Source organism: Globicephala melas, chromosome 15 (genome assembly GCF_963455315.2).
Source record: "Globicephala melas chromosome 15, mGloMel1.2, whole genome shotgun sequence".
NCBI classification, from domain to species: domain Eukaryota; kingdom Metazoa; phylum Chordata; class Mammalia; order Artiodactyla; family Delphinidae; genus Globicephala; species Globicephala melas.
Genome location: NC_083328.1, coordinates 80,232,882 through 80,248,367, shown reverse-complemented (window position 1 = coordinate 80,248,367; position 15,486 = coordinate 80,232,882). Strand labels below are relative to the sequence as shown.

General features: G+C 42.9%; 1 protein-coding gene across 3 annotated transcripts; it reads right to left on the bottom strand.

The window, feature by feature from the left end:
• Positions 1 to 642: 642 nt before the first annotated feature.
• Positions 643 to 15,434, bottom strand: CSTF1 (cleavage stimulation factor subunit 1). 3 transcript variants are annotated; one of them, XR_009559041.1, is made up of 7 exons: positions 15,089 to 15,434; positions 12,755 to 12,955; positions 10,524 to 10,801; positions 10,162 to 10,359; positions 9,021 to 9,411; positions 5,892 to 6,230; positions 643 to 774 (listed from the first exon to the last, which is right to left on the bottom strand). XR_009559041.1 is itself a non-coding variant. In XM_060284926.2 (6 exons), the coding sequence occupies exons 2-6, from the start codon at positions 12,921 to 12,923 to the stop codon at positions 5,971 to 5,973; spliced, it is 1,296 nt and encodes a 431-aa protein (XP_060140909.1). In that variant the 5' UTR covers positions 12,924 to 12,955; positions 14,294 to 15,019; the 3' UTR covers positions 3,869 to 5,970. The 3 variants fall into 3 exon arrangements, 2 of the variants coding, with proteins under 2 accessions (XP_060140909.1, XP_030695006.1); XM_060284926.2 differs by lacking the exons at positions 643 to 774; positions 15,089 to 15,434 and adding an exon at positions 14,294 to 15,019 and having other exon boundaries at positions 3,869 to 6,230; XM_030839146.3 differs by lacking the exon at positions 643 to 774 and having other exon boundaries at positions 3,871 to 6,230.
• Positions 15,435 to 15,486: the final 52 nt, after the last annotated feature.

Genomic DNA, 15,486 nt, shown 5'->3' with positions numbered 1-15,486 from the left:
CACTGTCCAGCTAAGGCTGAGGTTCATGTTTCCAGAGTGGGAATTTATTAAACCAAGATTCAATGTTTCCACATATATATTGAGACGGAAAAATGTTATGATTGCATTTTAAAAAGTCCTTATCTCTCAGAGATATATACTGCAATATTTACAGATAAAATTTGAAAATTCAAAATAATTCAAGGGGAAAGTAGATAGAGGTAGAGGTAGAACAATACTGGGCGTGAGTTGAAGATTGGGGAGTCTGAGTGATGAGTCCATGGGGATTCACTGTACTGTACTGCTGATACTGAATTTAAAAAAATAACAGCTTTATTAAGATATAATTCACATACCACAAAAGTACGATTCAGTGTTTTTTAGTATATTCAGAGTTGTGCAACCATCACCACTAATTCCAGAACGTTTTCGTCACCCCAATGAGAAAGCCCGTACCCGTCAGCTGTCATTCCTTGTTCTCCTCTACCCCGCCCCTGGCAACCATTGTTTCTACTGTATTATTGACTTTCGTATATATTTGAAAAAAAGTAAAAAGAAAGGATGGACATACTCACTCAAGGTCACACAGTGATGAACAAAAAAAGACAACAGGGCTTCTTCCCTGGTGGCGCAGTGGTTGAGAGTCCGCCTGCCGATGCAGGGGACACGGGTTTGTGCCCCGGTCCGGGAAGATCCCACATGCTGCGGAGCGGCTGGTCCCGTGAGCCATGGCTGCTGAGTCTGCGCGTCCGGAGCCTGTGCTCCGCAATGGGAGAAGCCACAGCAGTGAGAGGCCTGCGTACCACACACACAAAAAAAAGACAACAGACAGATTTCACACCAACTCAAATTTGACGGTCCCTATCACATTCTCAAACTCCAGACAGTAATTCTTCCCTATACTGAAGGGCTGACCTCAAAGGTCCCTATACAGATTAGAATGCTGTAATTTGCATGTCTTATTAAAAAATTGATTTCATTTATTTATTTATTTTTGGTTGTGTTGGGTCTTCGTTGCTGTGCATGGGCTTTCTCTAGTGTGACGCGCGGGCTTCTCATCGCGGTGGCTTTGTTTTGCAGCACGGGCTCTAGGCACGCGGGCTTCAGTAATCGTGGCACAGGCTTAGTAGTGTGGCGCATGGGCTTAGTTGCTCTGCGGCATGTGGGATCTTCCCAGACCAGGGATCAAACCCGTGTCCCCTGCGTTGGCAGGCGGATTCTTGACCACTGCGCCACCAGGGAAGTCCCTGCAAGCCTTTTTAAGGAAAAACAATCAGAACCAAAATCCAACATACAAATGTAATAGGATTTGGCCCAGAAATTAAATACTCACCCCTACATAGATATTTAGTGTAGTATTTTGTGAACAAGGGGCTTGAGTTCTCAGACTCCTATTTGACCCTGCTAAGATTTTTCTGAATGAAAGGCTGTAGACATTTTGCTGCAATCCGTTCATATTTACATCTTAAGGCAAATGAGTCTCTTACGTGCACAAATATTGCGAGAGTTGACCATTCTAGAAAATTGGGTGGTTTTCGCAATATACTGCAGGCGGAAGTTTGAAACGGTTAGAATTCAAAAGAACCAAGTGAGAGAGCTTCTAATGAGGTAATTCCCACCCCTCCTCTCTTAACTAATGTACCACTGAGAACAGTATTTTTTTTTTTTTTTTTTGGCTGCGTGTCATGCGGGATCTTAGTTCCCCAACCAGGGATTGAACCTAGGCCCTCGGCAGTGAAAATGCAGAGTTCTGTCTTAACTACTGGACCGCCAGGGAATTCCCGAGAACGGTATTTTGAATTGATTTTCTTTTCAGAACCTAGGGAGTCAGATCACCTCCACAGCTCCCAATAAATGTGCAAGAAGGCAGGGACTTCCCTGGTGGTCCAGTGGCTAAGACGCCATGCTCCCAATGCAGGGGGCCCGGGTTTGATACCTGGTCAGGGAACTGGATCCCATGTGCCGCAACTAAAGATCCCGCTTGCCTCAACTAAGACCCGGCACTGCCAAATAAATAAATTAAAAATAAATAAATAAATGTGCAAGGCGGCAGATGGCTTTTGCGTACTGCTCTTTATATATGCTTTCATGCTGTTTTCGTGTGGACTTTCAGCCATTCAGCTCCATGAGTGGTAGTTCAATACCTGACTTTTTTCTTAAAGTCCAGCCAAACACCACTCAGAATGTCCAAAGCCTTAAAGGCCTGGCAGGACATTTCAGACTCTGCTGCTTTAAAATCACCTTATTATCTGGCAGATTTTAACCTCATGAATGTAGCTCAAAACAGCTCCTTTGGTCAAAGTAGGATTTCATAAATTGCCAAGAAATTCGTCTAAATACCCTAGTATAGGGATAATACAGGGAGGACTGGCATCCTACAGCTACTGTAACTATTAGTGAGAGCTCAGCTTAAGAGCCTGAATTTTGATCCCAAGGTTGAGAGGGAAAAAGAATGAGAGCAAGACTTGAAAAGGATGCAAAGGAAACACTGCAGGTGGAGAGGGGGTGTAAAGCTGGAGGAAAAGGCTGAATGCAGACAGGGAGATCAAGAAAAACCAGGGCAGAAAATGACACCACAGGCCAGTAGTCATTGCGGGTGCGCAGCCAGGAAGAGAAGAGTAAATTGGCCAGAAAATGACTGCGAAAGAGGCTTCATAGATGAAAACACTCACTAAGGGAGTAGCAAGGCAAAGGCAAAGGCAAAGGCTCCAGAAAAAGGGCAAAAACATGAGGTACGAAAGCTACGGACGTGCTGAATGTTTTATAGTTTTTGTTGTTCAAACCCACTTGGTTACTTTTGACGTCTCTTGATCCTTGGCCCCATTTTAGTTATTCTGTTTTAGTTCTTCAAACATGTTCTACATATATATTGTGCATCTGCTAATTCCACTAAGTCTGACTCGTTTCTGATTCTCATCACAGTGGCTGCTTCCTATGTTCACTTGTGAACACGTGACTCCTAGCGCTCTCTGGGAGAAGGAATAATTGAGGCCTGGTGTTAAGATGTGCTCATCCATGGAGAACTGGTGCTGGCCTGTCTGGCACTCATGGCCACTACCAGCTGGAGTTGCTTGGAATTCTCAGCTTGCTTTTCTCCAAACCGCATAGGTAGTGTGGATTGGTTCACCCTTGTTTGTGGATGAGATTCTCGAAGACCCTCCCCTGTGCCAACGCCCCAGACCCTTCCCTGCAAACCTGAACCAGCAGTGTGGGGCCGGATTCCTCTTTCTCTGAGGTGGGGATTTTGTCCAGTTCGCCCTTTTGCTGAGGGGGCCACTTTTGGGTTCTGGGTTTTTTTTACGGGTCTTGATCAAAGTTCCTAACCTCGTGAAGACTCAGAGCCCAGAAATCTTTAGGCTGCAAGGGACTGACAAATGTCCTTCGTGCAACCGGCAGCTCTGTCACTGTTAATCCTCTGGATGTGTGCTTTGTGTGGGGTCTGCCTCAGAAACCCCCTCACTTTCTTGCTAGCTCAGCTATCTACTTAGTGATTAAAAACAAATTCTATCCAGGTTCGTACTGAAAGGGTTCTGTCTGGCCTGCTGTTTTTTTCAGTAGAAGACGTGTCCCCCAAGAAGTAAATGTTTTTCCCCTCTCCCAATTGTTTATATCATGTGTTTTTAAAAAAGGAGGTTCAGTGATTGAAGTGCATGTTGGGGATGATTTTGATAAAGTTCTTCAATCACAGAAAAGGAAGCTATCGCCTGGAAATGACTTGCCTCAACAGAGCTGAGACTTAGATGCCCCCAACATCTCCTTTCCTAAGAGAAACCAAAGCTTAAGGTGAAAGCCAGATTTCTCTGAACCATCTAAAGAAACAGATTATACTAAAAATTGTACATTCATAGAAGAGCAAAGATACACAGCTAAAGGTGATTAAGCTACGAAAATCTGCCTTCTAGAACAAAGCACTGAAGAAACAGTGTGAAACGTGTCAGTCCAAAGTCACAACTGCTGTTCAAGAGCTTACGTTCAAATACAGAAACATTCAAGGCAAGCTCCAAAAAAAAAAAAAAAAACCCCACAAACACTAGCTTTAAATTATCATTATATACAAAAAGTTTATTTTAGAAATCAGATGTCTTTAAAAAATAACATAGAAGTTATAAGTTCTTAACTGCATATTACTCACCATCTGAATGTCAGGGTGTTATGTGGTAAAATTAAGTGGTACAATAATTAACGATGTGATGAAACCAAGTCCATGTAATATACCTGGCATTTACACCAGTTTCAAACATTAATGTGATTTTTAAAAGCAAAAAAATTTAAAAAGAAATCTATTTTGGAAACACACAAAAGCATCTTGATCTTGTAAACAGAAGTCCTGAAACTACAGATCTATTGCTGAGACTATTCCAAAAGCTGGAAAAAGTAGGCAGTATCATTTAAATACATGGACAGTTAAAAAGGTCCAATGGAAATTGTATCAGGAGTACAGTGTGGTCATCCCAGTGCATGTGCCAGAGAGAATAAGCAGAAAGGTTGAACCTCTGCTTTACAGTTTCATAGGCTGAAAGATGGAAAACGTGGGTAGTTTTGGTTGGTAATTTTGGGGTAGAACTGGTTATCCTTGTTTCTATCCAATAGGTTTCTTTTGGTCGTACAAGAAAAGCACCCACAGATGGCCAAGCTCAAATACCGCAGAATGAGAACACAAAATAAATTTAAACTCACTACGGACCAAAAAATATAGCTCTTTGGAAATCTTAACTAAAACCTGTGACTTACCATGTTAAGAATGCTGAAAATGGTTTTATAGACCAAAGAGTTAAAATGATCCTTAAGGATGATGTCTAAAGCAGACTTTTTATACAATAAACTTCAGAAGACTATAAAATTCCTGTAACATAAAACAATTAACATATTTAGTATCTTTATCAAATGATCCCAGACTGTATTTCTAGGTACTCCTACCCAGACCATGAGGTATTTGTATTGGGAGATAATGATAAACCAAAGTTTCTCTCTGTAAGGGGAGCTCAGGGCTCTCTGACCTAGCTAGAGTTGAATCCAGAGAACCACTGTCAAGTTTCAAGAACCAGAAAACCTGTATTAGTTCGTTAATTGCAAAAAATCTTCTGAGAATGCAGCTGCTGGGTCTATCCACGATGAGTAGTTACGGCTCATGCTGAAGGGAACTGAAAAGTAAGATTTAAAATTACATAAGAACAAAGTCAATTGACAGTAATCATTCCTGAAGATGAGCAACACCTGAGAGCAATAGCGGGCTCACCTAGTTTTGATTACACTGGATGTATTTTCAATGTTTCCTATCAAATGGCAATAATCTCATCAGAAACACATTTACTGAAGACAAGCATTTTAGGCTGTGAAAGGATAATGTGGGACGTGTGATGGGAGACAGACCTCCTATAAATCTTCAGGAAAAGCTGGTCATTAGTTTCACTGCAGTGAAAAATGTGTTACCAGTAACGTCGCAGATCTGAACTTTATTATCCGAGTGATGTCACTTTAGGATAGAATTGATACTATCGATGTTCTAAAATGGTTTTAACGTGGCATAAAACTCTTGATTCTCAGAGCCATATGCCCCCGTATCTGCCAAAATGTATTCTGAAAGGAAAGGTACAAAGGGGATGTAAAACAGGCACGAGAGTTGACAAAATATCCAAATGAACGTTCCTCACGACAGATCCACTTGGGATCTAGAAAGCACTTGAACACTCCGTCCTTCTTCAAATGATCAAGGGAAATAGCAAGTCCTGTATTTACAAAACTGATGAAAATCACACTGTAATAATCAGTGACTGCAGAACAACCGCACAGATCTGTGTTTCCAACATTTTCCACCATGATTCTCCATCAAGGTAAAAAAAGATTCTTTCATACAAATCCCAGAAGGACGCAGAGGTGGCAGCACAACTGCCAAAGATGGTACAATGACTTACTACTGAAGCTGATGGCGGGACACAAGGGGAAGGAGGGGCGGAGTCCTCGAGGAAAGAACCCTATTTAACGCCGGCGGCTCTAGTCCGTGGTTGACCTCCGGTACCAAAAGCGCGCCCTGAAGTCGTCGCTACAGGTCATGAAGCCGGGGTTGGTGGGCGAGTGCACGATACAGCGCACGATGTTGTTGTGGCCCAGCGAGAGCAGGTTCCGGCGCTCGGCCGTCCTCGAGTCCCAGCAGCAGAGGCTGATGGTCCTCTCGTCAGGCAGCAGCACGTAGTCCTCCGTGTGGTTGAAAACGGCCTGCGTCCGGTGCACCTGCCGTCCGCTCAAGCCAGCACCTGCGCAGAGACCGAGAGGTTAAGGCCTGGGCACCAGGGCTAGCTTTCCAGTTCACATCTTAGAGCCCAGACTGTTCTACTTTTGTTATTAGCTCTGTTGACGTAAAAACTGCATTTTACAGTTGTTGAAGTAATACACATTTATTGTGCAATTTTGGTAACTCTAAAAAATGTATGAAGAAGAAAATCACCTTTGGGCCCGCCACCTAATGCGACTCTATTAATGTTCTGATGGATTTTTAGGCATAAAAACACCTTAAAAAAATACAAAAGTGGTGCCACATTATCTAACTTCATGTTGGATACGTTGTGTTTTTACTGGCTGCAAAGTATCCCATTGTTTGGAAGCACCATTAGGTAATGATTCTTTTCCTGCTAGGCAGTTAGTTTGTATCCAACTGTAATACTGTGACAAACATTCTTTGTATAGAACACATTATTTCTTTAGGACTAAATTCCTAGGACTAGAATCACTGGGATGGATGAACAGCCACTCTGCAAGAGGAAACTCTATGCTTTTTGTTTTTCACCATGAATTAAAAAAAGCATATTTTATTTTCAAGTATTATATGAACTATTAAAAAAAATCTGCCTGATAATTTTACACAGTCAACATTTTGGTGAGTATCTTTTCCAATCTGTGTGCGTTTGTAATTTATATAAATCAGGGCATACGGCATACAGTTTTTATTCAACAGTTTGTGGTGGAGACCTACAAAGAGGGACTATAGCTTAACGGATAAAAATACACACTTTGGTGCTGGATCTGGACTCAGTACTTATCAGCGATGTGACTTTGAATGAATAACATCCCTGGGCCTTAACTGTCTCCTCTGCTCTGCAGGGATAATTACAGCACCTGCCCACAAGATGTTGCAGGGATTAAAATGAGGTGTAATGCCCATTCAGCTTTGCAGTATAAGTGTTCAACAAGCATTACTATGGGTATTTATTTTTAAAGGCTGCATGCCGTGAAAGGCTATGTAACAATTTTCTCAATGCTTCTTCTGGACATTTATATTCTATCTAACTTTCCACTACTCCAGATAATGCTGGGATGAATACCTTTTTATGTGTGCATGTGCATGCCTCCCAAGAATCTTTTTAGGTTAAATTTCTAACAGTGGATATAGCAAGTCAAAAATATATATATTTATAATTTTGATAATATGACACCAAGCTGCCCTTCAGAAGTATTTTACCAATCATATTCCTAACAATATGTGATTTCCTGAAACGTTTATCAATACTATATAATACCAATCTTTTAAATTCCTGAAATCTGATGAGCAAAAAGATACTTCCATATTCATTTCTTAGGTTTATAGTGAAGTTGGTCATCTTTTCTTGGGTTTACTGAGCAGCGTATGACCTATGCTTATTACCTATGCTATATATTTTTTTCCCTAGCCAGCATTTAATTTTGTTTATAGCGTTTTAAATTAACTTTTTTTTTTTTTGCGGTACGCGGGCCTCTCCCTGTTGTGGCCTCTCCCATTGCAGAGCACAGGCTCCGGACGCGCAGGCTCAGCGGCCATGGCTCACGGGCCCAGCCCCTCCGCGGCATGTGGGATCCTCCCGGACCGGGGCACGACCCCGTGTCCCCTGCATCGGCAGGCGGACTCTCAACCACTGCGCCACCAGGGAAGCCCTAAATTAACTTTTAACATCAAAATTTCTAATGTTTACTTGATAGTTTTTCCTTTTCCTTCATTATTTCAAGAGCCCTCTGAATTCTAACTAAAGATTAAAACTGGAAAAGCAGATCCAATAGTGCTAACATGAAGGGGTCTTAAACTGTGAATTAGAAAAAGAGGGAATTTGCATATAAATTCATTATAATCTCATTTTAAAATTAAATCCCAATTCTCCAGAAAAACAAACCAATCAGCCACATATAACCATAAAACATCCCAAACATTTGTAAAACAAAAATGACTCTTCCCAAGACTTGCTAGCTATACCATCTACATCAGAAGCCAGAGAGATGGCAGGAAGCAAACTGGTTACAATAAGGTAAATCTATGGTAGGTTATGCTGCACCCTAGTGGTTCAGATGTCACCAACTCTTCAATTTTCTTCACTTATTAACATCCCAGCAGTCCCTTACAACAGTGTTGTTTTCTTGTGAGTTTTAAAGTTGTGGTCATGGAAATTTCAGTGTATGACACAAACATCTCACAACAGAGGAAACTAGCTGAAGTTTTCTACCAAACAGCCTTTGCTGCTACAAGGAACAGGAAAATGAAAGACAATATTTTAATACTTACTATCAAATAATTAGACAAACACTGACTACTAGTGATAGGATAAATTTAAACAGATCTCATAAAAAGAGCTCACAGGCACAACTGTTACAATTAGAGACCAACATAAATTAGACAATCAGACTGACCATTTTGTGTTTCTGTCTGAAGGGCCCACTTTATATCTAGGTTCGGAACACTTGGGGTCTCTTTTGGGGGCTCCTTCTCCTCTCTCAGGCATGAGCCAAGATCTTTCCTCTCACTTACTGAGTCTCTTCTCTGGACTGCTTTCATGTTTTTGCGGGAAGTGGGCAGGCCATGGGTCTACAAACAGACCACCTAATTCTCAAGTGTTACTTGCATGGAATCAGATCTAATTTTAGCTGTTAACATTTGAGAAGGGCAAAGAAACTGTGGTTCTATTTCCAGCTCTGCCTCTTGTTTGATCCACATAGATTTATTGTGTGGATCTAGTTCGAGGATCTAAGAGTTCTGGAAACTAAAATGCCTCAGAAATGTGAAGTAATATCAACTTCTCACATACCTGTGTATCTCACCAGGGTTCGTCCTGTTGATATTTCCCAAAGTTTAGCTACAGAGTCTTTTCCACTTGACAGAATGTATTTTGAATTTTTGGAAAAAATGGCAGAACAAACTTCAGCACCGTCGTGTGCTTTCTCAAACGTGGTGATGCATCGATTTGAAACACCATCCCACAATTTGATGCAGCCGTCCTTGCTGCCAGTCACATACATATTGGCACTAGGATTGTAATTAACGGAACATATGGCATCAGTGTGTTGATCTTGAGGATTGCAAGAGACAAAGCACTGAAATGTGTTGATATCGTAAAGCCGAAGAGTAGGATGCTGAGTTCCAACAAGTATAAAGTCTCCAGAAGGATGAAAAGAGATGGAGCGTAACATTTCAGCCTCCTGTTGGGAAAGAGACCAAGTGGTGAACAATTAAACCCACAGGAAATGGGGAAAATATTTGGCTGATGCAAAGAACCCATAAAACAATGACTAGATATTACACAGGTAAGAGAAGAACAAAGAACTTTCTGGAATACACAAAAGGACCATCTGAACAAAGATTTCCGAAACTATCTACTGGTGAGATTATTCCGAAGATCACTGGTGAGCTTCATCATTTGCACATAAACAATGGGTGAACTCAGAAGGGAATACTATCAATCTATGACACATTCACATACGATTAATGAATAAAAATAAACTATAAGAAGAGTTTCTTTAATTTGTCCCAGGGCTCCAAATATTGAAGTGGAAGCCACTACAAAAACATCAGCATTTCTGAACCGCATATTCAAAACAGAGCACCAAATGTCGCTTTTCCAGCAAACACCTGAGAATTTCAACTGAATAATTTTTTAATTCCCCTAAGTTAGAGAAGTTCGTTGTGTTTTGTCTTTAAACAGGAATCTGCAACCTTTAAAATGTGACGTGCATTCTGAACTGTATCTGTGACCGGCAGCCATCCTCACTGGCCAGAGGTGGGCGCGTGACAGCATGAGAGCCGTGCCATTTGCAGTGGGCGCTGCGTCCTTGCTGCCATCCTCTCTATTCACAGGATGACCACTGAGACGACTTTTAACAAGAGCCACACAACAGCTCATTGTATTTAGGGAAAAAAATGCATACAGCTCCTTTCCAAACATTCCTAACCTGAATGTATTTGAAGGCTCTTTTTGCAGATGGTTTGGAATAATCAAATAATTTAAGAGTATAGTCCCTTGAACCAGAGGCAAGGATCTGTTCTGTTGGGTGGAAAGCGAGACACGTGACTTCATCCACGTGGTCGTAAAGAGTTCGAATCACTGGGTGGTTTTCCATGTTCTGCTGTGCAGTCTCATTCATCATGACCTAGGCCAGCAAGAAGAGAAGAGAATGTTGAAGTGTAAAATCTGTCTGGCTCAAAGTATACATTCTACAGCTATGCTAAGTTAAAACTGGTTTAAACTATGCTCTCATTCTCCCAAGAATGAACAACAAAAGGCAAATGGTAAGTATATTACCAGGATTTTTACCTCTATTGGCATGGCACTTTTGGCCAACATTCTTTCTGTGTCAAGTATTTTTATGGAAGCGTCAGCAGATCCAGTAGCTATTAACTGCCCATCTCTACTATAGGTAGCTACACGACATGGTCCTTTATGGGATGTGACATAGCATGTTTCATACTCTGAAGCCTCTGGGGACATAGTCTGGACATCTGCATCAAACTCCAGGTCAATTCCTGTGCCAGGGGCAACTGTATCTGACCGACCAATTGCATACTGAACTGCAGTATCATCGTTTTCCATTCCTGAAAGGAATAAAAATTAAGGGCATGAAGAAACGTTATTTTAAAAAGACAGGACAAAGTTCTGGATCCAAACTGGGAAAGGTGTTTGCTGATGTCAACTTACTCTTTCTTGGAGCTGCATGGTACTTAATACTGTACAAAGTTATGTATTGTGACCTGGGTGCACAAACAGTGACAACGCTGTAAGGCAACAGGCGTTGTGGCAGGTTAGGTTCCAACAGGTAAAGTCACCTCCCCAGATACTTGCCTCCAAAAGTTTCTACTTTAACCACAACTACAGAAACTGAAAAAGAGCAGTTCTGTAATTAAATTGTCCATTTTTCCCGATTTCGAATTTTAATATTTTTAGTGTTGAGATCTGTTAGTAGCAGCTCTGAAGCTCACTAAGTCAGATATATTGTTAGTAATAACATTAGTGAAACATCTTTGAAAGAATGTTGAGGTTTAAACAAACTGAAGTTTAACAAGAAAATCCATTTTTTTTTTGTTTTGTTTTTGCGGTACGCAGGCCTCCCACTGTTGTGGCCTCTCCCGTTGCGGAGCACAGGCTCCGGACGCACAGGCTCAGCGGCCATGGCTCACGGGCCCAGCCGCTCCGCGGCATGTGGGATCCTCCCGGACCGGGGCACGAACCCGTGTCCCCTGCATCGGCAGGTGGACTCGCAACCACTGCGCCACCAGGGAAGCCCAGAAAATCCATTTTAAATTGAAAAATAACTTGACATATCATATAAACAATTTTTATTAGTATAGGAAAAATCAGATATGCAGATAAACAAAAAACAAACATAACCTTGTATTATATCACCCAGAGATAATTACTGTTAACATGGCGGTATGAATTCTTCTGGACCTTTCTCCACGCACACAGTTGTTTCATTTCTTAAAACACAAATAAAATCACAATATGTAACGTGGTGTGACATACTCGGTCATTTACCCATATGGAATAAACACCTGGCCAGTGTAATAAACGTTCACCCACATCATGTTGTTGGATCCAACTTTATGAATATGAGAACATGTACAACCAATTCCATATTGTTGGGCATTTCAGTGGAATTCATTTTATTTCCTCAGGCCAATTCGAACAGTTTACACTGCCAAGTCAAAGAGTATAAATATGTTTGGCAATTTTGTATTTTACTGAGTGCTTTCTATGACACAGGCAAGCACCTGGACACACTGTTGAACAAGACAAGGTTCAATATCTTTATTAAACTTGCAGTCTGGGACTTTCCCAGGGGTCCAGTCATAAAGAATCCGCCTTCCAATGCAGGGGATGAGGGTTCTATCCCTGGTTGGAGAACTAAGATCCCACATGCCGCGGGGCAACTAAGCCCGGGCACCAGAACTACTGAGCTCATAAGCCGCAAAGAGACAGCCCACGTGCTGCAAACTACAGAGCCCTCACGCCACAACTAGAGAGAGAAAACCCGCATGCCACAACTAGAGAGAAGCCTGCACATCACAACAAAGAGCCTGCGTGCCACAACTAAGACCTGACGCAGCCAAAAAAATAAAACCCAAACCCAAAGCAAAACAACTCGCAGTCTTCTGGCAGGTGGTATGGATTGTGTGGGAAACTCAAAACAATATAGAAAATTTCAGACAGTGATTCTGTTACAAAGGAAATGGGATTGCTGTTTTAGAGCACTTGCGGAGGTACGGGGAAGATGTTCGGGTTATTTTAGAAGAAATGAGGAGGACTCTGAGACGACATCTGAGCTGAGACTTGAAGTCAATAATACAGCGGCAGAAAGCTCCAGATAATTCACATAAAGACCCTGAGGCCAGAACCTGCTCAAAACCTTCACACTCTGGACTTCGCTTTCTCCTTCATTACCCAGCACTGTGCTCGACACATACTAGGCACTAAAAGTAAAGGGCAGCAATCCTGACAAACATCTGAACGCTTGTCACGGGCTCACTGAACGTGCGCTCTCAAGTCACCTAGTTTGATGAGGTGCAGGAGCTGCTCCGAGGGCGCACACACAGACTGAGGCTTGATTTCATTGATGAGGCCATTAGCAATGCTGATGTAGCCATCATAGAGCAGCTGGCTAATGATCAGCTTGTAGAGCTGCTGGCGATCCTTCAAGCCCACTTTGGTTCTGTACATCTTGGAGGAGAGGAAGGTAATTTCCCTGCCAGCTGCAAGAGAGAAAACAGGAGATGATGAGGGGCAGAGGCACTAGCAAACCACAGAAGCAACACAGGAATCTGGTCAGCCTTTCCAGGGCTTAAATCCCAGCTCTATCAGCATTATCTTTGGTCAGCAACTACGTTTCTCTGAGATCAGGGTCCTCAGCTGTTAAATAAGTCAGTGAAGGCTAAACAAGATGATACATGTAGAGCATTGAGCACAGCAGCACACAGAAATGGTTCAAATCACGTTAGCCAATATTTACAGTAGAACCTCTCTTCATGAACATTTTTTCTCTGCTAAATTACCCACCTGCAATTTTTATTCTTTACTGCTATCCCAGAATCTTCCACTTCTTCTGTTAATGAAACCCTGGCTAATGTTTGCAATAGGTACAACAGCTGCTACTGTTGGACGTCTAGACACTACTGTTTCCACCAGCTAAGCTGTTATGTTTACTAATGTCAGTTATGGTCATTCTTAAAACATGTTTCAAGGCAACCGAGCTTGTTACATTACATAATTTAATTACAGAATACTTTGGAAAGCATTGCTGAATAAAATATTGGCAAATAGGATACAGCCAAAATAACTATAAAAAATGGAAAAACTGGAAGGACTGTGCGTTTAGATTGATTTACAAGTGTTTAAGTTCTCTCTCCGGCTCAGAAAGCAAAAGAGAAAATTACAGATGGTTTCCAGTTTATGCAAAAAAAAAAAAAAAAAAAAGAACTCCAATTGGTTGACATGATTAGATAATCTGATTATAAAAATCAATGTCTGTACACGTGTAGATCTGTACAGGTATCGGAAAACTGCAGGAGCTGGGGAACAGCGGTAAAGAATAAAAGTCACAGGCAGACAGGTAGCTGTGGCACAGAAGAAAATTGGAAGGCAGAGCACAGGAGACAGAGAAGAATATAAGAAAGAAGGGCGGGGAGTGGGCAGTTAACACCACTTCACAGGGGTGATTCTGAAAGTGGGAGGTGCTGTAGGAAAGGGGCGGGAACAGTGTTTTTAACTACCCAAGGCCCTCTGGAGAATTACTGAGGCTACTGATGATAAGAATAGCCAATGTGTTTACCATGTTTCATCTCAATCCTCAACAACATTCTATAAAGGAGGTCCAGTAATCTTGTTTACAGGTGAGGAGGGGAAATAACTTGCCCAAGGTCTCAGAATTAGTGCCTGGAGGAACCAGCATTAGAACGCAGGCGGTTTGACTCCAGAGATGGTGTTCTAATTGCTGCGTGTACTGCTCCTTAAAAACTTAATGATAAACTAGATAAAATTCATTAGACATTCCGCATATAACACACATGGTGTAAGCAACTAATATGCATTACCTCATTCAATCTTCAGCTTATGCCATTTTAGAGGTGGGCAACCGGAGGCACAGGAAGGTTATCTCACCCAGGATCCAACAGCCTGTAAATGGCGGAGCCTGGATCCTAACCCAGAGCCTGAGCTCTTACTGTGCTCTACTGATGGGTATTAAGCAAATATATATAAATCCATGCTTGTGTAGACAATATTAGGACACAACAGAGATGATAAAACCGGCTCAAAGAGGTTAGGAAATACTGCAAGTAAAACGTGGCTGCGTAACTCGTCCAAGGTTAAAGTGGCCACCAGGATTACCCACCCCAGAGCCCAGAGCTTAACCACTATTCCATCCTTCACTCGTGCCAGGCGCATCATAGGGCTACCAAGAGATTAAAATAGGAAAAGAGAGGACGAGCTCTGCTTCTCAAGTCCCCATAGAACGTCCGTTCGCTGGGCTAGAAAGCGCCTAATTACCGCCCCCAATTTGCAGGTGAAGCGTCTGCGGCCCGAAGACAGGAAGTAACCAGTCCAGGACTGGTTGTACCCGTAGTTGGAAGGAAGACCAGGGAGAGAACACAAACGCCCCCTCACCGTACGCTCCGCTATGACCCCGAGCTAGAGGCTAGCGAAGAATAGAGGGTGAAAGAGAGGCCTCTGAGGAAGAGGAGCGAGTGCGGGCCCAGCCTGGCAACTCAGGGCGCATGCCACCCCGCTCACTATTGACTCTTCCTGCCTCGCCCGCGTCTTTCCTGTGGTGCCCCAAAGGCGCTAGCCGACCGCACCCGCCATTCCACGCACCCCGGGCTCCCCCATACCGGAACGTCCTGCTCTCTCGGTCTCCCGCGCTCTCTCCTAGAAAAATGGAGACGCGAATCCTGCCCAATCGATCGCTCCGGGCGCACCTTCACTGCGCACGCACAAAGGGCATCGCTCCGAGCGCTGCGCTATCGATTGACCCCACTCGCTCCTGCCCTTCTCGCCATCTTACGGGCGCGTTCTAGAGATTCGTTCACCTCCTCCAACTTTATCTCCGACGCGGCAACCCTGACGCCAAGGGACTGCTGCCTCACGGACAAATGTCAGACCCGGAGAGCACCGCGGGCGCTAGAACGGCCGCAGATGTGGCGGGCCTTTGCCTCCATCACTTCCGGGGCCTTGCGAAGCAAGTGCGCCTGCGCGCCGTCTCCGCCGGGCCGTGACTCAAGCCGTCGAG